The sequence below is a fragment of the Halichoerus grypus genome, chromosome 5 (genome assembly GCF_964656455.1).
Source record: "Halichoerus grypus chromosome 5, mHalGry1.hap1.1, whole genome shotgun sequence".
Classification (NCBI taxonomy): domain Eukaryota; kingdom Metazoa; phylum Chordata; class Mammalia; order Carnivora; family Phocidae; genus Halichoerus; species Halichoerus grypus.
In genome coordinates, this window is record NC_135716.1 from 177,880,218 (window position 1) to 177,908,128 (window position 27,911).

Here is a 27,911-nt window from a genome sequence, read left to right on the forward strand (position 1 = left end):
TTTCACAAATGATCAATTCTTCTCCAAAATTTTGAAATGTTTTCCAATTACCAATTATATTGATGATTCTTTCTTTGCTTAGCCCTATTTTGTTCTATCTGGTGTTTAATTGTTCACCATTTCTTTAGCATTTCAGAGTGACCTTTAGACTTTATTTTCAAAGCACTTCATAAAGCTTCCCCCCCACCATTGTGGTAAAATACACATAACATAAAACTTACTGTCCTCACCATTTTTAAATAGTTCAGTGGCATGAAGTACATTCACTCTTGTGCAACCATCCCCACCATCCATCTCCAGGACTCTTACCGTCTCACAAAACTGATACCATTAAACACTAACTTCCCACCCCCATCTCCCCCCAGCCCCTAGCACCCACCATCCTACTTTCTGTCTCTATGAATTTGACTCATATAAGTGGAATTATACAGTAGTTTTCTTTGGGTAACTGGTTTATTCCACTTAGCATAATGTCCTCAAGATTCATCCATATTGTAGCAGGTGCCAGAATGTGCTTAGGGGCTGAATAACAGTCCATTAATGTACACACCACATTTTGTTTATTCATTTATCTGTTGACGGACATTTGAGTTGCTCTCATGTTTTAGCTATTGTGAATAATGCTGCTATGGACACTGTGTGTACAAATATAATGTAATTAAAAAAATTTTTTTTTAAAATAAGCTCCACAAAAGGGGAACCCTCCTACACTGTTGGTGGGAATGCAAGCTGGTATAGCCACTCTGGAAAACAGTATGGAGGTTCCTCAAAAAGTTGAAAATAGAGCTACACTACGACTCAGCAATTGCACTACGGGGTATTTACCCCAAAGATACAAATGTAGTGATCTGAAGGGTCACATGCACCCCAATGTTTATAGCAGCAATGTCCACAATACCCAAACTATGGAAAGAGCCCAGATGTACATCAACAGATGAATGGATAAAGAAGATGTGGTCTATATATACAATGGAATACTACCCAGCCATCAAAAAAATGAAATCTTGCCATTTGCAATGACGTGGATGGAACTAGAGGGTATTATGCTAAGCGAAATAAGTCAATCAGAGAAAGACAAGTATCATATGATCTCACGGATATGTGGAATTTGAGAAAGAAGGCAGAGGATCATAGGGGAAGGGAGGGAAAAATGAAACAAGACGAAACCAGAGAGGGAGACAAACCATAAGAGACTCTTCATCTCAAGAAACAAACTGAGGGTTGCTGGAGGGGAGGGGGATGGGAGGCATGCGGTAGCTAGGTGATGGATATTGGGGAGGGTATGTGCTATGGTGAGTGCTATGAATTGTGTAAGACTGATGAATCACAGACCTGTACCCCTGAAACAAATAATATATTGTATGTTAATTAAAGAAAATTGTTCACATTATGCCTATGTATTTCAGATTTTTTTTAAATAAAGAGGTCAAAAAAAAAAAAAAAAAGGCTCCACGCCCAGTGTGGGACTTGAACTCACAACCTTGAGATCAAGAGTCACATGCTCCACCAACTGATCCAGCCAAGCAGCCCAAATATAAAGCAATTTTTAAAAAACCCTCAAAAGTGCTATAGAGTTTGTAAAACCAGAGTGGTGATTGGGTCTAGAAATGTATATTGAGGGGTGCCTGGGTGGCTCAGTCGTTAAGGGTCTGCCTTTGGCTCAGGTCATGATCCCAGGGTCCTGGGATCGAGCCCTGCATTGGGCTCCCTGCTCAGAGGGAAGCCTGCTTCTCCCTCTCCCACTCCCCCTGCTTGTGTTTCCTCTCTCGCTGTGTCTCTCTCTGTCAAATAAATAAATGAAATCTTAAAAAAAAAAAAGAAACGTATATTGAACAATAAAGTAACTTTCTAGGTGTTCAGATGTGCCACTGATTTGAGGAACCATCGATTTAGGCAAGGTCTTTATGTTTACTTTCATTTAAAGATGGAAACACCTATCTAGATAAAATAATTTATATAAAATTGCTCATTAGCAGGGCGCCTGGGTGGCTCAGTTGGTTAAGTGTCTGCCTTTGGCTCAGGTCATGATCTCGGAGTCCTGGGATCAAGCGCCACTTTGGGTTCCCCGCTCAGTGGGGAGTCTGCTTCTCCCTCTCCCCCTCCCCTACTCATGCTCTTTCTAGCTCTCTCTCTCTCTCAAATAAATAAATAAAATCTTTAAAATTTCTCATTAGCAAGCATTCATTGCAGTTATCGGAGGATTAGTTTTTTTCCCTCTCCCATCCCATTTACTACAACATAAGGCAATTTTAAAATAAAAACCCCAAACAACTGCATTTCTCTTAAGAAAGCTCTAGAAACCGGAGGCTATTTCTTTCCATTAAGTTGTAATGGCAATGATTTCTCTTCAATTTCAGTGATGGTCTACACCTCAAATAATGACAAAGACCCAAGGCAGTGGTCCTTTTACACAGCTGCAGGTACCAACTATAAATCAAAGTGCAGCCCCCGATCCTGGCAAGACTGGTTTAGGATAGATTCTTGTTCCATGTGTACAGACATGAACTCAGTGTGAGATGGTAAATATTAGTATGGAATCTATTACAACTTCCATAGGTTGGTCAAGGTTTCCGCTCTTGGGTGTCAACACAAGGTTCTTAGTGCAACATTGGATCAGCTTACCATCAGCAACATGACACTAGTAGCTAATTTGCCCTTGTGGGGACATTATCACTAGTTGTCATTCAAAGGGGAGAGCTGTGTTCAGCAACCCAATAAATCAAATTCAATTTAGCAACCCTATAAACCGAATTCTGAACCTAGAACATAAGATTGGTTCAGAACTCACTCTTAGCATTCCAAAACGTGCCCTACTAATCATTAGATTTGTTTGTGGATATTTGTTTTTTTTTGTTTTGTTTTGTTTTGTTTTTAAAGATTTTTTATTTATTTATTTGACAGAGAGATAGAGAGAACAAGTAGGCAGAGAGGCAGGCGGAGGGAGAGGGAGAAGCAGGCTCCCCGGCGAGCAGGGAGCCCGATGCGGGGCTTGATCCCAGGACCCTGGGATCATGACCTGAGCCGAAGGCAGCTGCTTAACCAACTGAGCCACCCAGGCGCCCCTGTTTGTGGATATTTGTAATGTACTGATTATAAAAGAAGATCGACACCTATTGGGGGCAACTGGTTTTCTTACCTATGGAGTGACTAGTCACTACATTCAAGGCTGTGGTGCTCTGACTTTCTTCTTTGGCATGGACTGTGCTTTCTTGAGTCGGCCCATCCTCTAAGTGAAAGTCTGTCACACTCTCTGTATTTATTGGCACCTATTAGAGAAGGAAATGAGGCAAAAGAGAAATAAAATCTAATGTTTTAAAATACATACTCAACCTTATAACAGAAAAGGATTTAAAGCGGAAAAAAATACAAAATATATGATGACATCAATTTAAAGTGGAAACAAGAAAACAAACAAACAGAAATGACAGAGTTTGGGCAGGAATGACACCAAATGTACTCTGGAAATAAATATCAAGTATTTAGCATGACTAAATTGACTAATCTAACAAATTGACTTCCTAGGGTCTTAATTCTTCAAAAAATACCAGGTCACTAGGCTTTAATTCTTTCTCTCCCTTGAACTTGAATGGCATTTTTTTTCCCTGTAATATTTATTTGGTACATATTATGTTGTACCATCTTTCAATGCCTTCCCTTCCCCAATTAAAGGAATAACTGGCTTTTATTGAGAGCTTACTGTGCAAGGCCCTTTAAAGACCTTCTCATTTACTCCATAAACAACACTGTAAAGAAAATCCTATTATTAGTCCTATAGTGTGAATGAGGCCTAGAGAGATTAGACAACATGCCCAAACTCACATAGCCAACAAGCAAGAAGACTTGGACGTGATCCTGTGACTCCAAAGTTCATGCCAATATAGCATTCAACAAATATGACAGTGAGCCCAGGCAACAAAAGCAAAATTAGATGAGTGGGACCACATTAAACTTAAAAACTTTGTGCATCACAGGACACAATCAGCAGAGTAAAAAAGCAACCTATGGAATGGGAGATAATATTTGCCAGTCATATATCTGATAAGGGTAAGAAGAACTCCTACAACTTGACAACAAAGAATCAAATAGCTTGATTCAAAAACGGGCAAAAAGGGGGCGCCTGGATGACTCAGTTGGTTAAGCGTCTGACTCTTGATTTCAGCTCAGGTCATGATCTCTGGGTCATGAGATCCAGGCCTGCATCAGGCTCCATGCTGAGAGTGGAGCCTGCTTAAGATTCTCTCTCTCCCTCTGCCCCTCCCCCCTGCTTGTATGCGTGCACCACCCCCCCCAAAATAAAACCAAAACCAAAAACCAAACAAACAAAGATGGGCAAAAGGACTTGCATAGACCTTTCCCCGAAGACAATATACAATGGTCAGTAAGCATATGAAAGATGTTCAGTATCCCTAGTCATCAGAGAAATACAAATTAAACCACAATGAGATTATCACCTCGTACCTGTTAGGATGGCTACTCTCAAAAGAACAGAAAATAACATTGGCAAGAAGGTAGAGAAACTGAAACCATTGTGTACTGTGGGATTGTAAAATGGTGCAACCACTATGGAAAACAAGATGGAGTTTCCTCAAAATAATTGAAAATAGAACTACCATATGACCCATCAATCCTAGTTCTGGGCATATACCCGATTGAAAGCAAGGTCTGGAAGAGGTATTTGCACATCCATTTTTATAGTAGCACTATTCACAATAGCCCAGAGTTGGAAGCAACCCAAACGTCTACTGACCGATGAACAGATACACAAAATGTGGTACATACGATGGAATAATCAGCCTTAAAAAGGAAGGACATTGTCACATGTGCTACAGCATGGATAAACCATAAGGATATTATGCTAAGTGAAATAAGACAGTCATAAAATATCCTTGCATATGATTGCATGCCTATGGAGCAAACTCCACTCTCCTGGAACACTCACCAGGGCTGTTAAGCCAGACTCATAAGGCTCTTCACTGGTGCCTGGGGTCATCACATTATCTTCTGCACCTAGGGTCACCACGCTATCTTCTACACCTGGTGTTATGTCATCTTCTGGCCGGACTGTGCTGGCTAAAAAAGAAAGACTGGGTCAGGGCTTAAGGTAGAAATTGCGTGACCTAACTGACCGGCTACAATCAGATTATTTTCTTTACCATTTCATATAATACATACAATAGTGCATTCAGGTTAATAGAATATCATTTAAGGGTGCCTGGGTGGCTCAGTTGGTTAAGCGTCTGCCTTCAGCTCAGGTCATGATCCCAGGGTCCTGGGATTGAGTCCTGCATGGGGATCCCTGCTCAGCGGGGAGTCTGCTTCTCCCTCTGCCCCTCCCCAGCCCCCCCCACCCCGTGCTCGCTCTCTCACAAAAATAAATAAAATCTTAAAAAAAAAAGAATATCATTTAGACCTGGAAACATTCTAAATTAGAGTCACCTGGAAAGATTTCTAACAATTCCAATTTGCAGGCTCTATCTTAAACATACCAAATCAGAATGTCCAAAAGCGGATCCCATCTCTTAAAAATCAAGCTTGCTTTCCATTTAATTTTGAGACCGATGTCTCCTTGAATGATGAGGGCTCTGAGGTTACTGTCTGTGGGGGAGAGTCAGTAATGTACATAACGGTGCCGAGATACCCAACAGAAATCTTAGTGCACCGAGAGCTATGCTAATGAGGGACCTCAGTGCCCCTGGCCGGGGCTTTTCTGCGTTAACAGAATGAATGACCCTGTTGTACCCATGAGAAAGGTTTCCAGAGGAGCAGGGGATGAGTGGAGTGGGATAGCAAGTTGAATTCCACACGAAGGTGGAGTGCGGGGAGCGGGACAGATAGCAACAGTGGCCTTTTCTTGAACCTCTGTCGCGATGATCCAAATGAAGCACGACCAAGCAGGGGTATTATCTCAGCTCAGCAAATAACCCTTTTCACGAGTTAAAAATCTGAGTCATTGGTCATGGGCTCCCTCCCCATACTGAGTGGCTCTGGAAACTATGGCTAAACACAGTTGCAAACTAAGCAAGCATACACATCCCAGGAGCAAGAGGGAGGGGGTGCTTGGAGACTTCGTTGTATAATTAAAGAGTAGATGTTTGTATCCAGGCGGTGCTCAAGTCAGCAATCCAGTCCTTGCCTTAAGATACCTTATTTCTCCCTGTGCTTAGAAAGCCCAGCCAAAGGAAAGGTAATAAATATTTGATCATAACTTCTTTGCTGATGCATGGAGGGAGAAAGTCTCAAGAGTAAATTCACTGGTTCTGTGAGCCTTCTCTTTGCATCTGGAGTCCTAATCCAGTGCTGCCGATCAATGGCTTTGGATGAGCTCCCTAAGCATATGCATTTATTTTTTTCATCTGGGGGGGGGGGGCGGGGAATGGCTTTCACCAGTTAGCAATAACTGAATACCTCAGTGCATGCAAATAGTTTGCCTCCCCTCCTGGCGGCTCGCTGGGGTGTGGGTGGGCAGCGATGGGCTCCCATCAGGATTTATGACTGCGGTGTTAGGCAAATGTTGAATGTATTTATTAAGCTCAAGGAGGAAATATCCCTTTGTCAGGCAAGTAGTCCTTATTAAACACACACACGCACACACACACACACACACACACTCAAAACCTACATCCCATTTTCTTTTCTTTCCCTCCTGGTTTGAACAGTTAACAAATCATCAATTTTAGCAATCTTTTCTGGAGGCTGCTCAGCAAAACCATTTATTATATGGCATCCTCCAACTTTACAAAACAAAACACCCTTGCTTTTAAAAAGAAAAAATCAAGTGCTGAATGAAGTTGGTTCGAATTCTTTCATAGAAAGTTCAGCTCGTTGAAAGCGTAACTTGATAAAAATTCCTTCTTGTACTTGGCCCACAGAGCCAAGTAGTAAAATCACCCTGAATAGACAAAGGGTGTTTTATGAATGACATTCATGATTAAGATGCATAGCTTTTGTCTCACTGCCCTGGTATTCTTTTCGCTCCATGGGAAAGTTGATCTCTAACAAGAGATCTTCAATTGTCCCTCTTATTATTTTGGTTGAAGATTTTCCTGGGTGAAGAGTTCCTACCAGCCCAGCCACCTGAGTCTCCAACCAGCAATTAACGCCCTTTTCCCTTGACCGGTGAAATTCAAATCCTGTATGGATGCCTCCATCTTCCGATTCTTTTTTCCTCCGAAGACACGTGTGTGCACAGGCAACACACACAGCTGTTTATATAAGCACAGTGATGAACCTGCAATAACAGTGTCCTTGTGCCCCGAGTACCCTCATGCTCACGGGAACACCTTTTCCTGTCTCACCCAGCCTCACCCAGCAGTGGGGTGTGGCGGGGCGGGGAGGGGGGGGCGCGGTGGTGGTGGTCAGAACCAATGGAAGTTTCCAAATACAGTAGCAACCCATCCATCTGCTTTGGAATTTGTGTGTAGGTGTTATTCTTTCAAGAGCTAGGCCAAACTTTATATTAACCACGAGAAGATGTGATAAATCAATTTTACCTTCAGGTTCTCAAGTTTAAGAACAAGCAAGAACTGAAGAGATGTTTATCGGTTTGAAAGTGCTAATTAGGAACCACTTTCCTCTTCGCATTGAAGACTGATTTCTCTAAAGAAATTATTCCAGTTTACGTATTTTTATGGGATCCCTTTCTTTTAAAATATTTTAGAATTTAGAACTGTTACTGTAATAGTAATAGTCCCAAGATCTTGATAAAAGTGTTTTAAATAAGTGTTTGCAATCTTCTGGTTTTATTTACATTCCTGATAAATGGTGATGAGTTGTTCCATTTATTTTTTGGCCATTAAAAATGTCTTCTTCTGGGCGCCTGGGTGGCTCAGTCGTTAAGCGTCTGCCTTCGGCTCAGGTCATGATCCCAGGGTCCTGGGATCGAGTCCCACATCGGGCTCCCTGCTCGGCGGGAAGCCTGCTTCTCCCTCTCCCACTCCCCCTGCTTGTGTTCCTGCTCTCGCTGTCTCTCTCTCTCTGTCAAATAAATAAATAAAATCTTTAAAAAAAAAAAATGTCTTCTTCTTCTGTGACCATTTTTCTCTTATGGTATTCATCTTTTTTATTGTTTTGTATGTGTTCTTTATACCTTAGGAATACATTCTTTGTAAGAGCTGCCGCCAACACTTTTTTTTTTTTTTTGATGAGCTGGCATTTGCATCTTTCTTTTGGAAGTCCTGAGCTCATTTGCTAATCAAACATTAAGCTTGTTTTTCCCTTTGATATCATACCTACAAACCCTTCCTCAAGCTTATGTGAATATTCACCTAGATTGTCCTTATGGTTTTGTTCTTACACTGATTATTTCTATTTGTCTTGTGTTTCTTTTGAAGTGTGATGCAAAATGGGGATATAATTTGATTTCCCCCCAGAAGATTGACCAGTTGGTCCCAATAAACCCTCTTTCCCCCACTGCTTCAAAACTAGCTCTCATTGAGACAAATGTCTTCTTTCAAATACCATGTCGCAGTCACGGGAGTAAACTTTCAGCACAAGGCCCAGGTCAAATGGCTTGCACACTGCCTTCTGCCCTCACTTCCATTCCAGAACCCACTCCTAAATCTGTGCTCCCCTCACCACCCACTCCCCCTTCCTCTTCAAGTCCACTATCCGCTGCTGAGTGAATTCAGTACTACGGGTGTAGGGGTGTAGAGAGTGAGGAGAAAGAGTAGGCTACTTGAACAGAAGTGCATCGAGGTCCTTCCAAGTTGTAGCTTCTACTTAACGTGGGAGGCCCAGCTTTATAACAACACCACCCACCCCCACCACCACCACATAGGGTTTATTTGTTTATTACCTTTTGACTGACTTCATTTCAAAATGGCCCCATGGGTGGGTTACACTGGCATCACTGTCCCCTTTATCAGATTAGGAAAGTGAGGCCGACAAAGGTCTCTCCTTGACCAAATTCTAGTTGGGCTTCTCTGTCCATCCTTGCAAGGGTCTAGTTTTAGCAAGAACCCTGCTAAGTCCGTTGAGAGAGAATGCTCCCGCCTGACCAAGTGCCCCATCCCCCACCTTTGATGTCCAAGTAGTAGGCCTGCCTTTAGCAAGAATCCTGTTGAGCCAGTTTAGCAAGAACCACCCCCTACCCTTGATGTGTTCTTTCCATACTTTTCCATTCACCACCCCCCATACTCTGCTCCTTGGTTATAAATCCCCACCTATCTTTGCTGTATTTAGAATTGAACCCCTATCTCTCTCCCCTATTGCAGTAGTCTTGAATAAATTCTTCCAACTGTCTTAACAAGTGTCAGAATAATTGTCTAACATTGGAAATTAAATGATTTGCCTAGTTCACCTGGTCGGTGAACGGACACAAAGCCAAGTGTTTTAACAGCTCATCCGTGTACTCAGCAACACAACAAAAGACATCTTTGTGCTACCATGGGCCAGAAAGCCCCCTGGCCCCTCCCTGGGTTCTGACATCCTTCCTCTTCATCCGCACCCCCCCCCTTCCTTTCATAAATTATAATTCTGGTTGTCAGAAGCAACTGCTTCCTCTTGCATCATATATCCTTTTATGAAATCCCATCTGATTAGAATCTTCCATTATTTAGGAACCAGAATCTCAGTTTCCTCAAATGAGTCCCTTCTAGGACTAAGCTTTCTGAAGTGGTAGATTATAGGAGGCAGGTGTGACCTGCTTTACAACAGTGTAAGAGCTCTACTTGCTCTGAAAATTAAGGCAGCAGCAACGGTCAAGACTGGAACCTTCCCAAGGCCCACCTCTATATCCCCAAATATTCCCTGTTCACCTACTAAGTGCTGGGCTCCATTCTGGGTACTAGAGATGGAGGATTGAACAAAGTGAGATCTCTCATGATTTTGGGTACTGTTGTGGGGGCGGGGAGGGGACTCACAACAAGCAAACAAGGAAAATCTCAAGATAGCACTCTTTCACCCCCTTAGATCTGTCCTCAAAGGGCACTTTCTTGGGGAGGCCTTCCCCCGCCCTCCCCACACCCTCACACACATGCCAGAGTACTCAACCACTCATCAAGCTGGATCTTCACTACCTGGCTGTCCCACGAGAACATAAACTCAGTAAAGGCTGTCCATCTCAGTGCCTGCCCCCGGTCTAGAATACCGGGCACATAAGAGACACTCAGTAAGTATCTGTTGAATGAGCAAGTGAACTCCAGATGGGAAGAGATGGTCTAACCTGGAAGCCCAGAATGAGTTTGGGGCAGTGCACACTCAAGAAACAGAGAGTGGTCAGTGGGGCTGGATGGAAGAAACGAATAGAGGAGGCGTGGAGGGCCAGTCTGGTGGGGTTCTCCTTTCAACTGGACTGCGAAGGGAAGGCAGGAGATGACATCACCTGAGTCGGAGTGCCATGTGAATGGGGTGTGTGTATCGGGGATGGTGCAGGGATCCGAAGGAAGCAGGGAGACCCCTCGGGCTATCCCGCTGTCCTGGCAGGAGTGGCTGATGCTTGCACCAGGACAGTGAGGTGGCAAGGGAAAAAACCCAGACGGGTAATGGCCGGGACGTGTCTAGAGTCCTCACCCACCAACAGTCAGAAATAAATACCAAACCTTGGAGCCAAGAATTCATTTTCCCACCTGTTACAGCTCCGTGGAGAAACAACATTCAGAGTATGAATGGATGTATTGAGTATATGACCCTGAGTCCTTTACTGGACTTCCCCCTTGTTTTATCAAGAGAGTCACAAAGGTCCTCTCCCTAAGTTTAAGAGCCTCTGCTGTTTCCATGTCCACGTGAGGGAGAAGCTCCCTGCAGTCCTCTTTCTGCTGACTTGAAGCCTCAAAAATCAGACAGCCAGAGAAGCAGCTTCCATAGCATTTTATCTTAAAAGAGGAACGTTGATTTTTTTTTTATGTTTTACTTTTAGATATTCATTTCTAAATTAACTGTAGTTTTTCAGGTAATACACTTTTAACTATACTTTTATTTTTTTAGCTATACTTTAACATTCTTTAAAATTTAAAATCAATTAACATATAATGTATTATTAGTTTCAGGGGTAGAGTTTAGTGGTTCATCAGTTGCATATAACACCCCGTGCTCCTGACATCACGTGCCCTCCTTACTGCCCATCCCCCAGTTACCCCCTCCCCTCCAGCAACCCTCAGTTTGTTTCCTATAGAGTTAAGAGTCTCTTAGGGTTTGCCTCCCTCTCTCTTTCATCTTATGAAAGTTGATTTTAAAAATAAAGAAGTCACAAGCTGAGCTATCCTCGGGGTTTTCAAAGAAAACCTGCAGCATCAGCCAACAGATTGAGGCAATCTTTCGTGTTGCCTGAGGTTTCCTAGCATCTTGAGCTGCCCCAGCATCTCACTGCACAAATAAGCTTTGAAGATGAATGACTACGTGGCTGTGGAATGGGTTTTGTGGCCGTTGAGAAAGAGAATGCTCTTTTTTTTTTTTCTTACGACATCCTAGGAAGTTCTGGTTTTCCCCTGTAGGAGTAACTGTCGGATAATTAATAAATAATGAATCCTAGCATTTCCACCCCCCCTCGCTTCCCAATTACATTTGGGATGAAGCAATGTTTTTGGAGAGAGGTCAAAACATCTATTTGGAAAACATAAGCAAAAATACCTGTTTTTATTCCTTTGCCCAGACACAGCCTTGTGCCTATCACCCCATGTCTCAATACTGCGCTCAGAAGCTTGAAAATAAACACACCTAGAGCTGTGGAAAGGTGCCAACCTCCAACATTACCTAGCGCCCTGCAGACCACCCATGTTGATACTCAGATCTTCATAGGGTCCTTCATCTCAATTCAAATGGCCCAAATTTAGCTGTTTGATGCGCTCCCTTAGTTACCACCAAGTAGGCTTCTGCAACCAGAAGAAAGGTGTTAGGACTTTGCTTTTATTTACCACCTCTTTTAAATCAATCCTCTCGTCCTATAGGCTGGCCCATCCTCTGACCTTGTGAAGGAGCCTTTCCTTGGAATATTGAAAATCACTTGCTGACCCAGAGCTGTATGCTGGCCTTCAACTCCTGGCAGATGCTGGGCTGGGGTCAGTATAATCACTGATGTGGCCAGTGGGTTCCTCTCAATTCCCACTCTTTCTGTGGCTCCTGGTAAATTGCTTACCGGATCAAAAGCGTGGCCATGGAAAATCGAGGCGGCTCCTTGAAGGCTTGGCCCAACCACTCAGTATCCCACAGTATCCATAATTTTCTTCCAGGATGCACAGTGCTACCCCCCCCACCCCCAAAGCCCACACTGCCCCATATTCCCAGTGCTTGGCACCACGGTAAGTATTCAGCAGATGTTTTTTTGAACGACTGACTAAAAGAACACACCGACGCCCAAGTAGGACATTTCTTTTGAATTAACCCTTATGTTACGATATTCTTGCTACTGTCTACTGGGCTTCACTCAAGAGTTATTAAATAGCTTCCCCTGAACATGGCTGAGAATAGGACAATCCACCTCTGAGGATGAGCTCTGTGGCTTTGCTGTCCAATGTGTCGTAAGCAGAAGGCTGTCCACTCGCTGTGTCCCATCCTGGCAGCCCCTGCAGGCCCAGCCAATGCCGAGCTGTGATCACCCACTGTCAGCACCGGGGACATGTGCCTCTCTCGTGAAATTCAAGAGAGACGTGTCAAGGCTGAGATCAGACAAGCGTCACCAGTTCCTCTGGAGAAATCAGAAGAAATGCTACACATTAAGATTTGGAGCAGCGTTCCCTGACTTCAGAGAGGGGACATTATGCACAATGCCCCAAAGAGGTAGCATTCTGAAGGTCTCTGCAGCTGAACACAAGCAGTCAAGAAAGGAGAGGGGCCCGTGTGCCTGGGGACTCAGCTTTCATGTCCCTAGCAAGACCTCCCAGCAAGTCACTGGCAGGTGGAGGGACCAGGACATGCAGTCCTTTAAACATGACACCAGACTTCCCAGCCACCTGCATTCTTTCTTCCCTGATGGGGGAGAATCAGCAGAGGCCCACTGTGTGCCCTTCACAAATCTTCAAGGTTATTTTCCATGACCATCCAACAAGTAGGTATTTGATTTTATTTTAAAGTCCAGTATAATTAACATACAGTGTTATATTAGCTTTAGGTGTACAATATAGTGATTCATAATTCTACACGTTGGTCACATTGGTGCTTATCACAATAAGGACACCCTTAATCCCCTTCACCTATTTCCCCCATCCCCCCCACACCCACCTTCCCTCTGGCAACCGCCAGTTTGTTCTCTATAGTTAGGAGTCTGTTTTTTGGTTTGTCTCTTTTTTTCTTAGTTTTGTTTCTTAAATTCCACATAGGAGTGAAATCATATAGTATTTGTCTTTCTCTGACTTATTTTACTTAGCGTTATACTCTCTAGCTCCATGTGGTTGCAAATGGCAAGGTTTCATTCTTTTTATGGCTGAGTAATATTCCATTGTCCATATCGACCACATCTTCTCTATCCATTCATCTATGGATGGACACTTGGGTTGCATCCGTATCTTGGCTATTGTAAATAATGCTGCAGTAAACAGCATATATCTTTTCAAATTAGCGTTTTCATTTTCTTTGGATAAACACCCAGTTGTGGAATTCCTGGGTCATATGGTAGTTCTATTTTTTTTTTTTTTTGAGGGAGAGAGAATGCACGCAGGGAGGGGGAGAGGTATAGAGGGAGAGAGAGAATCCCAAGCAGGTTCCATGCCTAGCATAGAGCCCCACTTGGGGCTTGATCTCAGGACTCTGAGATCAGCTTTTATGTCCTTAGCAAAACCTCCCAGCAAGTCACCGGCAGGTGACCTGAGCAGAAATCAAGAGTCAGACGCTTAACCAACTGAGCTACCCAGCCGCCCCTGTAGTTCTACTTCTAATTTTTTGAGGAACGTCCGCACTGTTTTCCACAGTGGCTGCACCAGTTTGCTTTTCTAAGGAGGTAGGTATTATAATAATGGCTGCTATTTTGAATTTATTGGAGAATGTCCAAAACATGGTGCCAGGTACCCTCTCCTGATCTTTACAAACGCCTTACAAACTAATGTCATTCTCATTTTGAAGCTGGGGATGGTGAGGCTGAGCATAAACCGCCCATGTAGCTAGCAGGTGGTGACGCAGGAATTACACATCGGGTCTGTTAGACGCCAAACCCCGCTCGAACCACCGTGTCACACGGGCTTCATATATACTGGTCATTTCTCTGCAGCTCCCCTCATATTCCCTCGACTCCATGTGGCAAGGGCTGGGGTGGCACCAAAGCTGCTCTGTGGGCTTCCGGATGCCAAGGGCACCTGCAGTTTCATCCTTCCAACTTCACTGTCCATCTAAACCCTACCTACTCATCTACCTGGCCCAAGTGAGATGCTTCTTCCCCCAGAGCCTTCCCAGGGTGCCAAGAGAAAGTAATTCCTCTAAACTAGAACAAGGCTTGATAACACCAACACTGACTACTTTTTCTCTGCTAGCATCTATAAGCTTCCTGGGAGTAGCATCCCATTCCACTATAAGTTTATGGCCCAGCCGCTGGCATGGCCTGTGAGAGCTGAATGAATGAGTACATGAATATTCACACTTTTCAGCCTTCACAGATCAACTTACCCGCTCACCCCCAAACACGACTGGGGCTCGGAACTCCTCAAGTGTTAAAACTAGAGGCTGTTGATTACAACTTCAACGGAGATTACTCAACCTGGGGAGAGGTTTTCTCTGTTGACCAAGAGCAGAATGTTCTCAGTAAAAGAGGAAATGAGTTCAGCTTTGTAAACTGGAATCAACACCTCTGTTATAACTTCTCTGGAACTGGCTGGGTCCAGTGGCCCGTTGGAAAGGTCACCGCATAGAGAGGACTGCTTAGTACCTGAAAAATCAAATGACTAAAACCTGTTTTAGAAGTCCTGCCCCGGAACTGAGCATCTCAACAGGGTGGCAGAGTGGGAAAACACTCACCATCTGCTCGGAAACTGAGCTTCTGATTCACTCAGGGCTGTCAGCTGAGCAGGCCCTGATTTTGCAAGAGTGAAAAGAGAAGCCCCTTTGGCTCTGACCTCACCATCCACCCATGTAGCTCACAGACAGCCCAGCTGTGCACCAAGGAGGATGAGGCCTTAGAGGAATGTGCAGAATGTGGCTGTGTTTCCATTAGCTGCCCTTGGCCTTGATCCTGAGCCTGGTTGGGGAGTTTGAAGTGTGCTTCGGTAGATTTTTAAAAAGAATTGTTCTTAGCTAGGGGGAATCTCTTCGACCCTTCTTGCCATCTTTCTCCCCTTGTTCCGATGAATGGGGAGGAGTTCAGGCAGCAAACTGTGTCTCTAGAGTGTACCTCTGATGTCATTTTGATTATCTTTCCAGGTACCCATCAAATACATCCAATTGGATGTCCTATTATTACCTCCAAGTCCCTGTGTCTAAAACAGAGTGCACAAACTTGAACTCCTCCTTATAACATTGGTTCCAAACCTATCATCCCTCCAACCTGATTTTTAAAATTCTGCCACCAGCCTCTTTGTCATTTCTGCCCAGAGACTTGGATCACTGTGTTTCCTCCCTCTTCCTCCTGACAAATGTTTACAATGTACCAATCATGTGTTCTTTTAAGTGCTGAGTAAGACATGGGTCCTGCTCTCTAACGGGCAAGAGATGTATACAAATAACTAAAACACAGTGATAAGAATAGTCAAAGTAATCTTGAAAAAGAACAAAGTAGGAGGACTTAAACTTCCCAACTTCAAAACTTACTACAAAACTACAGTAATCAAGACTGTGTGGCATTGGCATAGGGATAGATGTATAGAAAAATGGAATAGAATTGAGGTCCAGAAATAAGCCCATCCATTTATTGGCAAGTGATTTTTGACAAAGGTGCCAAGATAACTTGATGGGAAAGAATGACCTTTTCAACTAATGATTCTGGGACATCCAGAGAGCCCCATGCAACAGAATGGAATGGGTCCTCTACTTCATATCACATATAAGAAATAACCCCAAATGAGTCAAAGACCTAAATGTAAGATCCAAAACTACAGAACTGTTGGGGCTCCTGGGTAGCTCAGTTGGTTAAGTGTCTGCCTTCAGCTCGGGTCATGATCTCAGGGTCCTGGGATCGAGCCCTGTGTCAGGCTCCCTGCTCAGGAGGAAGCCTGCTTCTCCCTCTTCCTCTGCCACTCCCCCTGCTTGTGCTCTCTCTCTCTGTCAGATAAATAAATAAAATCTTTTAAAAAATAATAAAACTACGCAACTGTTGGAAGTAAACACAAGAGTAAACCTTTGTGACCTTGGCTGAGGCAATGGGTTCTTAGATATGACACCAATAATACAGGCAATAAAAGAAAAAAATAGATATATGGGACTTCAAAATTTTTTAAATTTGTGCTTCAGTGGACACCATCAAGAAATTGAATGGGAAGGATATTTGCAATTCCTATGTCTAATAAAGATTTGGTATCCAGAATATATAAAGAATTCAACAACAAAAAGACAAAACAATTTTAAAATGGGAAAAAGATTTGAATAGACATTGCTCCAAAGAAGATATGGGGGAACCTGGCTGGCTCCATTGGTGGAGTGTGTGACTCTTGATCTCGGGGTTGTGAGTTCAAGCCCCACATTGGGCGTAGAGAGTACTTAAAAATAAAATATTAAAAAGAAAAAGAAGATATGTAAATGGCCAAAAAGTACATGAAAAGATGCTGAGCATCATTAGTCATTAGGGAAATACTAATCAAAAATCACAATGAGATACCACTTCATACCCATTAGGATTGTTACCATCAAAAAATGAAATGAAACAAAACAACACAAAAATAACAAGTGTTGGCAAGGACGTGGAGAAATTGGAACCCTTCTCCATCATTGGTAGGAATGTAAAATGATGCAGCAGTTTGGCAGTTCCTCAAAAAGTTAAACATAGAGTTACCATATGACCGGGCAATTATACTCCTAGGTATATACCTGAGAGAAATGAAGACATACATCCACATAAAGATTTGTTCATAGCCACACGAATGTTCATAGCCACATTATTCATATAGCCCCAGAGCAGAAGCAAGCCAAATGTCCATCAATTGGTGGTGAATGGATAAATAACAGAGTATTATTCGGCCATTAAAAATTAATAAAATTCTGACACACACACTACCATAGGAATGAACCTTGAAATCATGCTGGGTGAAAGAACCCAGGCACAGAAGGCCACATATTGTCTGATTCCATTTATATGAAATACCTAGAACGGGCAAATCTATAGAGACAAAAAGCAGATCGGTGGTCGCCAGGAAACGGGGGGGAGAGTGAAAATGGCAGCAACTTCTAGTGGTTTAACTATTCAATTTATTTCTTCATTTAAGATTTTATTTTTAAGTCATTCTTACACCCAACGTGGGGCTCAAACTCACAACCCCAAGATCAAGAGTCATGTGTTCTTCTGAGTGAGCCAGCCAGGTGTCCCTGACTGTTCAATTTCAAAGGATTAATTTTATGATCTGCGAATTAACTATCAAAAAAAATTTTAATAATGTTATGTTGTAAGAGGCGAATAGTAAGAACTCAGGAAATAAGGGAAAAATAAGAAATCAGGAAATTCTGAGCTGTAAGTCATGCTGGCTCCTATTCCCCAAATCTGATCTCATCCTCCATTCTGTGGTCACCACACTTAGTCTCTCATCTCATGACCCCCACCCCAGTGGTCCCATAAACTAGATTCAATCCCATATGGTTCTTGTCATCATTTTTTTTCCCCTGACAACTGCTATTCATGGTTCACCTTACTCTCATTTACTATTATTGCCTATTGCCTGCAGAAAAAGGTTCAGCTCTCCCACTTAGTAGGGACTCATCCTTTCCCCGATTTACCCCCACTCCAACACCAGCGAGCCTTCACGAATCTTCCCATACAAACTCCAGATTGTTCTAACTTCTGTGCATTTGCTCAAGCAATCTTTCCTGCCTGGATTGCCTTTCCCTGCCACCTTGTCCAACCAATCCTACCATTTTTCACAACCAAGATCAAGCCCCATCTGCCCCCCTAAGCTTTTTTTCCAGCTCTCAATGGCCAAAGAATCTCATCTCCAAACTCTGAGCGGCTGATAACGGTGTTTGCTGCTCAGGACATGCCATTTTATGTTGTCTCGTATGTTCTTTTTACATGTACACCACACACACCTGTCTTCCCTCTCTCTCTGAGCTGCAATCCCACTTTATGCTTCTTCTCTAACTCTTAAAGTTCTTAATAACATGTATGCCCTGTAAGTGCTTAAGAGGGCAGGACCATGTCCTAGTTCCAACCTCATCAATCTGAAATACACATCTAACAAACAAGTGGTGGTGCTGCTATAAGAGGTACTTGAAGAAATCAATAGGCTGACTTTTCTGGGTGTCCTTGGAAGCCTTGACCTCATGGCTGTCGTGATGAGTGGTTAGGAGCGTGGGCTCTGGGGTTGGGCTGCCTGGATTCAAGAGTCTCACCATTGCTATTTACTACCTGCGTCTGCGTGTTAAGTTACTGAACCTCTCTGAGCCTCTTCACTATCTGTAAAATACAAATAGTTCCTACCTTGTAGGTCTGTTGCACAGATTAAATGAACTAGGGCTTGTAAAGTGCTTGAAATGTGCTAAGCACCCAGTAGGTGTTATTACATAGTTACTACTATTAACACCACCCATGCAGAATCTAGTTCCCTTAGCTTTATAGATTCAGAAATTTAATCTTATTATGGGGTGATCCAACTCAGATGACGCTGTTTCACATTAGCCAGACTTACAAGAGGCCAGGAAACCAAATAGTTTATTTACATCAGGAGACAGTTTTCCAATGCTGTACACATTTGCTATGCGCCCTTCTCAAGAGTGAAATACCTGGTGTACATACAACAAAGGCAAAGGGTGGGGCTCTTGGGTGGAATACATTTCCAGACTGTGATGGAACAGGGGTCCCTGATTCATCATAGAACAGTCACTGTAACTGAGATCAGAACACCAAAGCCACCCTATAGGACATCTTGCGTACTAGCTGTAAGCTGGGATAACGTGTGCCTTGCCTGACTCACAAAACAGTCATTCAGAATGTACTTGCTAAATAAATGACTTCCTTGGGCAGGGCAGGTTTACCGTCATCAAATCCTCATCCCTTTTCTCTCCCTTTCTAGATTCTAGGCAAACTGACACCTTTCTTCCTCAGGCAGGATACTATTCATTCGATAACAGCTTTTTATGTCAGTTGTGTTTTATTCTTTTGGATGGAGACATTGTAATGAACTGCAGGAAATACTGCATGCTCATCAATAATGTGTTTACTTATCTTCTAGCGCCCCTTCCCTGCTTCTCATCTGTATTCTATGTAACTGACATCCCCCTACATGCTGCAAACATTAACAATGTCAATTATGACCCCATGTGCGCAGAGCTACTTCTCCACTGTCTGGGGCACTGGTACCTCTATCCCCCTGGATAGAGGTGGAGGAGGGCCCATCTTCCTCTGGAAAGGTGATTATCCTTTGATAGGTTTGTTGATTTTTGTTTCGTTTTGTTTTTTTCTCCCTGCATGAAATTGAGCATTGCCCTAAACAATTTCAGTTTGCAGCTCCTCAGACAACTAATGAGGTGGTCAGGTCTGTATGTTTCCCTCTAGACTTAGTGAGATTCCCCTCAAAGGACAAACCCACCTCCTCTGAGCAGTTCCGCAGGCAAAGGCACTCGGCTAGACAAAAAGAAGGGAGAGCCCGCTCACCCCTATCTTTGAAGCTCAAGGGAATGCTTGCCTTGGGCTGGTGGGCTCGGGCGTGCAGCAAGGACAGAAGCAGCCGCCTTGTTTTCCCCACCTGGATGAAGTTGGCAGAACTCCCGTTGTTCCCTAACCTGACTCCATCTCATAGCCCTGGAAGAAAATGCCTGATCTCTTTCCTTTCCCAAAAAGTTTGAAGAAATCGATAAGGAAAGGATTCAAAATTTCAATCCAGAGCTGCTTTATCTCTTGCCCACCCCTCTGGGAATCCTAAGACTTATCTCCGTAACCGCTGACTTGGCTAAGTGCTTGGAAGTGCTCCCCACCCTGTCCCCCCAATCATTTGATTCTCTTCCAACAAATAGCTCCTGCTGGATATTTCCTTGAGGGGTTTCAGGGGGGCAGGAATGGCATGGCTTCCTTGGAGAGCCTTGCAGGATCTTACTGAGATTGCTCCCATGAGTTCCACCAGGGTACTGCTAGGTATCTGAGTCTTCTGTCTCTCTACATCCTCTCCTGAACCGTTTCCACAAGTTGTAACCTGGCATGCCTGTTCTTAGAGCCAGAAATATGACAAATATTCAGATAAGGCAATGGAATTTAAAGCACAGGTCCGTTGCTCCGCTGGCGAAGACTCTGGGGAATGCTTTGTAAATTAGGCGTGCCTCTCTCCAAAGTGCACACAGCTCAAATCCTGCACCTGGCTCTGTACCAAGCATTCAGGAGGTGCTGGATTACCATTTGGGGAATGAATTAATGAATCCTATTTTAATGTACTGTGACATCTTCATTCTTATAGGAATATTATGGCAGGTATGTAACATAAAGGACTTTTTATACCTTTAAAATATATTTTTTTAAGAATTTATTCATTTATTTGAGGGAGAGAGAGACAGAGATAGAGAGAGAGAGAGCACAAGCGGGGAGGAGAGGGAGAGCAGCCTCCTTGCCGAGCAGGGAGCCTGACGCGGGGCTCAATCCCAGGACCCCGAGATCACAACCCGAGCTGAAGATAGACGCTCAACTGATTGAGCCACCCAGGCACCCCAATTTTTTTGTGTTCATGTGTAAGGAGCTTAAAGTGACATTGACCTTTAATTTCAAGTGCAACCTTTAGTTTTTACGCGGCTTTGTAATGTACTAAAAAGAGCTTGGGGTTTGGAATTAGTTAGACCCAGTTTTTGAATCCCAGTTCTGGCATATTCTGAAGATAATGATGTATAATTTAAGGAGCTGTAATGATTAAATGAGGGAACTGTGACTTCCTAGCACATGGTGGGGATGGAAATGGGAGCGAGGGGTGTCCTCCCTACTTGGCCAGACCACTCACCGTCATGCCAAGGTTTGGGGTCTTTATAATTCTCTGGTTTAGAGTGATTCATGGACCACGCATGTCAGAGGCCAGAGAAAGAGAAGGGGCTGCATCCCTCTGCTCAGCCAGCGTTCTGCCTTATTCACCATGTCCCGACTTCGCCTTCTCACGCTTGGATACTTCTTAAAAATGTGCTTTTTCTCCGTTAAATGCTATTTTGGATCTCATACACCAGTGTAATGGATAGACCTCCCTCACAAAGACTCTTAACGGACCTGGTGTTTATCAAATGCTCGGTGCAACAAAAACTCTTAGCAACTCCTGAGAGCCTCAGGGCCTCCAAAACTGACTGCCAAGAGTTTCGGGGAAATCACAGGGAAATTTGTTCACCGCATGATTAATCCTGGGTGGACCGGTCCCGGAAAATCACATGCGGGTTTGCAGCAAGCAGGAGCATGCAGAATTTTACAAAACAAACCAACTAACGGAGAGGCCCCGAAGTCCGTGTTTTGGATGGAAGTTCAGAGCGAGGGCGGGGCCTGACAATTGAGGAAAATGCCAGATGTGTGGACAACAGAGCGCCTTTGAATCCACTCAGTTCCAAAGAGACGACACATGGGACCAGATTACAAAACTGAACCAGATTATACATTAGATGAGGGAAAGCCAGTGGGGAGCAGAATCCTGTGAGAAGGATAATAAAATTCATCACCATAATTACCCCCAGCCTCAGAGGCCACAATAGCTCAGCTCAATGAAGTTATTCATCCATATTCCCTGCGCTTCAGTCATTATCCTCAGACAAAACCCTTCCTGGGCCTCAGCTGCTTGCCGGCAGCCCAGCAACTCAGCATCCACACGCAGCCAGCCCCCCACACAGCCTGGGGAGGTGGAGTGGGGAAGGGGGGACTGGTTCTCTCTTTAGCAGGGCAGTTTCTAGTACCAACTAATGGCTGGTGATTTTTTTTTTTTCAGACCAGATTTATAGATGCTTAAGTCAGTTTCACCCCTCCCGCCAACCACTCGGTTTAGGGTACCTCTGACTTTCAAAAACTTTGGCTTAAAGATAATTACAGCCAACCCTTTCAGAGGAGGAAACAGAGGATGCTGCCCAGCTGCTTCTGCCTTTCCTTAGCTGAACTGGGATGTGGCTCCGTTTGGGGGTCTCCCACACCTTGCCCTGGGCAGCACAGAATGGTGTCATCTGCATACTGTCTCGCCAAAAGGGAAATGTAAGTGAAGTGCAGAGCTGTGTGGATTCCAGTGGAAAGAGAAGTTCCAAAGATAGGACTGCCACGAATAGCCCATGGCCCCGTAAAGATAGTTGCTCACGTCCCTCTGAAGCCCACAGCCGGGCAGAGACTCGTACACCCCGTATAATTACCCCAGGGCTGGAGATTATTGTCTGCATATGGAATTACAAATGCCTGGGTCAGGTCTACCCTCCCGCAAATCACTCCCTCCAAGGAGGATTTTTCTGGTACTCGGCCCACCTCTATCCTCAATTTGGAAAATGCAGGAGTTTCCCTTTCAGCAACCTCCAACTCCAAAGATCACCAGGGGGCTTACAGTTCCTGCGATCCATATTTAGTGAGCAAGTACTATGCGCCGGATTTTTTGGGGGCCCTGGGGATCAAGGCTAAGCCAGAGCTCTGTTCTTGGGAGCTTATATTCTACTGGGGAAACAAATAAAAATAAAAGCCCAAGAAAAATCAAATGCTGACAGATGTACATGGATGCTATCTGCACGGCACAGCAGACAGCAGAAGGAAGCAGGATGGGAAGCGGAGGTAGGGGGCAGGAGGGGGAAAGGGGCAGGGAGGCCTCCAGGGAGGATAACGGAGGCCTCTTCCAGACCATCCCATTGATAGGGCCCTGAGGGTGTCGCTGCATAGGGGAGTCCTCCCCACCCCAGCACTGCTGAATGCCCCCCCCCATATATGGGGCCAACTTCTTCTGAGGCCATCTGCATTCCTCCCATACACAGCCCCATAGGAAAGCCCAGTCCAGCCAATGGAAGGCTCCTTGCTTCTATCCTTCTACCCTCTCTCTCATGAGCTGAGCAGAGGGTTGCAGGAGGTGGGCTGCCCGGAGGGAGGCCCCCTCTGCTCCCCACCTTTGCTGCCTGTGGATCCGATGGAGGGGGGGCTCCTCCTCCCACCCTGCTCAACCATTGCTTTGGGACGCGCCACTAGCTAAGCCACTGTCTCCCCTTCTCCGGGTCCCCCGGACTCGTGGGCTCGCACACACGCCCAGTTCCCCTCGGCTTTCCCGGGCAACTTCAAATACCAGGCCCAGGCATTCCAGCAAGTCTGAGCTCGCTAGTCCCCACCAGCAGTGGTGGCAGGCAGCCATTCTGCTGGGTCTTACCTCCTTCTGCCGGGTCCCAGAGCCACGCGCTTCCCAAAACCAAGAGCAGAACTGGCACCTTCCACATCTTCTCGGTTGACTTGTTTTCTTTGGGGCCGAGCAACTGGTTTCTGTGCTGGGGGAAGATGAAAAAGCTCTGCAGCCAGAGGCCCTTGCCCAGTGGAGCGGGAGAACAGGGGCTGGAATTCAGGGAGCAAAAAAGCCCCAGCGTAGGAGGGATCCCCAAGCTTCCTTCTCCCGCGGAGGCGGAGGAGCAAACTTTGCAGTAGGAAACTTTGCGAGGAGTCAGCATTTATCTCTCCCGACGAGGGCGGGGAGCCGCTGGTCCTAAGGTGGTCTCAGTCCGGGGCTCACTAGGACCGCCCTCTGCCTCTGTTTGGCTAGCGCTAAAACGATGACCTCAGGCCAGGTTTAAAGTTACAGGGCCACAGCTGCAGGGCTGCCCCCGGGACGTCTGGAGAGCCCTGAGCCCCAACAGGAGGGGAAGGGGGAGCATGCAGTGAGCAATTTATTATTTTTTAAAGTATTTTACTTTATGATTCTGGGTTTCTTAAAGAGTAAGGCACAAGCCTATTTTATTTTATTTTATTTATTTATTTTTTTGTTAGAAGTAAACTCTTCCTTCTATAGCCAGTAATTTTAGAACTGAGCCTGGGATTATTCTTGTAAATATTGAATTTGATGTCTTTTTTTAAAAAAAGTGGCCGTCCTCATCTGGGTGGCCAGGGGCGGATCGGGCTGGTAAATTGTTCCCTTGTCTGGAGGACCCGAGCAGGCAGGCTCTGGAGGGGGTGTTGCCTAGAGAGCTGGGGGGCGGGTAGTCTGGAGGACTCCCTGGTTCTGGCAGTTTTAGAAAAAAGGCTGTTGGAGATCTGTTTCTCCTCACTTTGGATGCAGCGCTGTAGTGCTGGACGGACGAACAGACGGATGGCGGCGCCCAGTGAGGTGTTGCAGCCCAAGAATGTCCAAGGACACCGCCCGCCCACCGTCACCAAACCTATGTTCACTTCCAGGGGCTCTCATCTCTTTTAATCCTGGAATGTGGCCCCATAATCCCCACTTTACTGATTTAAGCAATCTTGCCCTGATCTCAGGTACTGGGTGTTAGCAACAGGCAAACTTGCGGGTTTTTTACTTTCCTTCTGAACTGTTGGAATTTTCTTAAAAAGAAACATTTTTTTAAAGATTTTATTTATTTCTTTGACAGAGAACGAGAGCGCACAAGCTGGGGGAGCGGCAGAGGGAGAGGGAGAAGAAGGCTCCCCGCTGAGCAGGGAGCCCGATGGTGGGGTACTTGATTCCAGGAGCTCCGGATCATAACCTGAACCGAAGGCAGACACTTAACCCAGGCGCCCCAAAGAGAAAATTTTTAAGAAGAGGAGATGGGGACATGGCCTCTGCCTCTTCCAAGATGCCACAAATTCCATTCAACAGAAAGAAACTGCAGATGCCCCAAAGCTCCTGACTGGCATGAAAACTGGTTATTTTCAGATCCTCATCCCAGACCCTGATTCCGAATCTATTTTGTCATTAGAATCACAAGGGATTGGTTGCTTTAAAAGCTCAGATTACTGGGCTCCACCCCCAACTCCTTAAATCAGGCCCTGTGGAAATTTACATATTAAGCCACTGTTGCAGGAAAACTTGTCCACAGGGGTATTTAATAAACCACGTCCTCTGGCCTCGCTTCTCAAACAGTGTGTGAAACACTGCAGTGTAGTTAAATGCAGGTGGGCTTCTGTGGGTCTGGGGTGGGGAGATTCCTCATTTCTGAAGATCTGGACAATGTCTTATCCTGGGGCTACAAGATAGGAGTTGATACCTGACCTAGAGAGAGGAAAGGGACCCTAGGGTCAAAGGGTTGAAAGTGTAAAGATAAGAGAGATAGAGAAGATAATCAGACTGCCTCCCCCATCTTTTAGTAGCTTATTATTACTGCATTATCAGGAATGTTTGTTTATAGACTGAATGATACATGTCATCTGTCCAGCCTGTTAGATGGAGAAAAGATGCAAATCCACTCTAAAGTAAAAAAACAAAACAAAAGATTGAATAAAAGAAAGAAAAAGACCATCTTCAGTTGGAAACAGGGATGAAATGAAGCTTGAGTGGGAGAGAACAGGTTAAAATCAGCTAATTTGGAGTGGTGCTTGGGGCTAGGTTGTTACTCAAGGATATGCCCTTCTCCCCATCCCCACAGCCGTGCACCTGCCGAGGGATGAGTCTAGATTCCACAAGGTTGGTTACTTGACCTTTCTGGTAGAGGATCGAGGAGGGGGAGGGAATAGGGAGTTGCATCCTGTTGGAGACCATCCTGGGGGAGGGGAGAGCGTCAGGACCAAGGGAATCTATGGACATGGTCCAGATGCTGTTGGTTCAAGTAATGGGAGAGTGGCTGGGGGAACCTAGTGGAGGAACCTTCCTCAGCAATGCAAACAGCAGAGGAGAGAGAGGTGATGCTGGTCTTGGGCATAGGGGTAGGAGCCGGGGTGCATCTGAGTGACTCGAGCTTAGGCTAAAGACGATTCGGTAAAGCGTAATGGATTTGGAAGCCTGAGACCAGCCCACATGAGGGGAAGAAGGAAACAAGTAAAGTACATGCCAGAAGATTCCTCCATTCTTTGAAATAGTTTGGGCTCCCAAAACAGTGACTGGTAAGGTAATATGACATCTATCCTCTTCACCGGTAACTCTAGCACTATCTCATTGAAACTTCAAAATAATCCTTGGGGTAAGAACACTGATAAAACCCATTTTGTATATTAAGGAAACAGGTTCCCTAAGTGGTTTCCAAAACAAGTGTGTACCAAATTTGTGTGGAGGACTGGCTGGTTAGAATTAAGACCCCGGGGGGCTCCTGGCTGGTTCATTCGGTGGAGCATGAGACTCTTGATCTCAGGGTCCTGAGTTCGAGTCCTACAGTGGGCATAGGGCTTCTTAAAAAAAAATTTTTTTTTTTTTTTAATTACGACACTGGGGCGCCTGGCTGGCTCAGTCGCTTGAGCGTCTGCCTTCGGCTCGGGTCGTGATCCCGGGTTCTGGGATCCCGCATCTGGCTCTCTGCTCACCAGGGAGCCTGCTTCTCTACCTACTTGTGCACTCTCTCTCTCTCTGTGTCAAATAAATAAATTAAAAAATAAATAAATAAATTACGACACTAATCTGGGCCCCCCTCTTGAGCTTCTGATTGTAGGTCAAGAGTAGGGCCCGATATTTTGCATTTCTAACAAGTTCCCAGGTGACATGCTGGCCCCGGGGTCCCCCTTGGAGAACCACTGGTTTAGAGATAACGCAAATAGTCCAGGGTCATCTGAAGTGAGTGGCGGGACCACTGGCCCTCTATTGCACAATTGGAGCCTGTTGATAGGGCTGTGTCTTGCTTAAGGATCTAGAGGGAGAGGTCTGTAAGTTGCTTTTGGGGAGCAGGAAGCCCCCTGAGGGTGGGGGACCAGGCTGCAGAAGGAGAAGATGCAGAGCCAGAACACCCAACCTGAGACCCTTCATCTTGAGGGATGCTGGAGAGTAGATGTCGGGATCTCTCATTCCCCCTGCCTGCTCTGTGGCTCCTGCACAGTCCGAGAGCTTCCCCACGCTGCCCGGGAAGGCTTCTCAAGCATCTTCTCTTGCTTCTCAACACACACTGCTCCAGAGCTGGGATACCACCTCAGATGGCATCTGCTGTCAAAGGCACCTCTGCGACTCAGGAATAAATCATGCACTTAGGTGTACAAGCTGGGTCCAAAATGTATTTAGCAGGAATGAGGGGATGAGGGATGGCGGTGGGGAAGGCAGGTGGGGAGTGGTGTGGGACTGTGAACTCACAGCAGCTTGGTTTGCTGGAAGGAGCTTCAGTGTTTTAGAATCAAAATTCAGCTCCATGGTGGCCTCGGGCAATACAAGTCTCAGTTTCTGCTTCTTTAAAATGGGCATACTACTACTTTGGAGGGCTCTATGTAGAACCAGCAGCATAACTGCTATGATTGCTATGATGGTTGTTTCGGCCAGGCCCTGCCCGGTTCTCAGCCTCTTGAATCCTCCAGGGCCCACCTGTGCCCCCCTGTGCCCACCGGAACACTCAGCCAGCCCCTCCATCTAAGGTTCTTGACATGGGCCCAATGAAACTGGTTCCTTTCTACCTTAGGACACCCAGCTGGACCGGTATGTGAGGACTTGGCATCAGCTTGTCCTCTGTTAGGTCCAGCCCTCACCTTGGGCCTTATTCTAAGAGCCCTCCAGGATCCCTGTCCACGGTCCCATGAGGACCCCTCTGGGAAGCCGGGTTATGTCCCAGTTCCATCCGGGAACTAGTGTTCGGCACCAGGACCCTACCTGGAGGCTTGATCCTGCCATTCCTAAAATGATGGGGAGCTGGCTTGGATTTCTATTTGCCAAAGCTCTCCCAGGGGCCTCCCCAATGCTGACTTGCCCCTTCCAATGGTCAGAATCAAACCCATGCCCTATTTCAGTGGGGTGCACACAATTTTGCTTACGGACCCCCAAAGAGAATTTTGAGAAACTAGGTACCAGTCATTTTTAATCACAGAGTTAAATAAGTATATGCTTAGCAGGAGGTAGAACATATTAAAT

At 45.2% G+C, this 27,911-nt stretch overlaps 1 protein-coding gene across 2 annotated transcripts in view; it reads right to left on the reverse strand.

The window, feature by feature from the left end:
* Positions 1–23,686, reverse strand: part of PDPN (podoplanin) — a 29,167-nt gene extending 5,481 nt beyond the window's left edge. For both annotated transcript variants that reach the window (XM_036094263.2, XM_036094262.2), the window contains exons 1-3: positions 23,325–23,686; positions 4,940–5,070; positions 3,137–3,266 (exon numbers count right to left, since the gene is read on the reverse strand). In XM_036094263.2, the coding sequence (XP_035950156.1) occupies positions 3,137–3,266; positions 4,940–5,070; positions 23,325–23,616 (553 nt within the window). In that variant the 5' untranslated portion in view covers positions 23,617–23,686. The remainder of the gene's footprint in view (positions 1–3,136; positions 3,267–4,939; positions 5,071–23,324) is intronic.
* Positions 23,687–27,911: the final 4,225 nt, after the last annotated feature.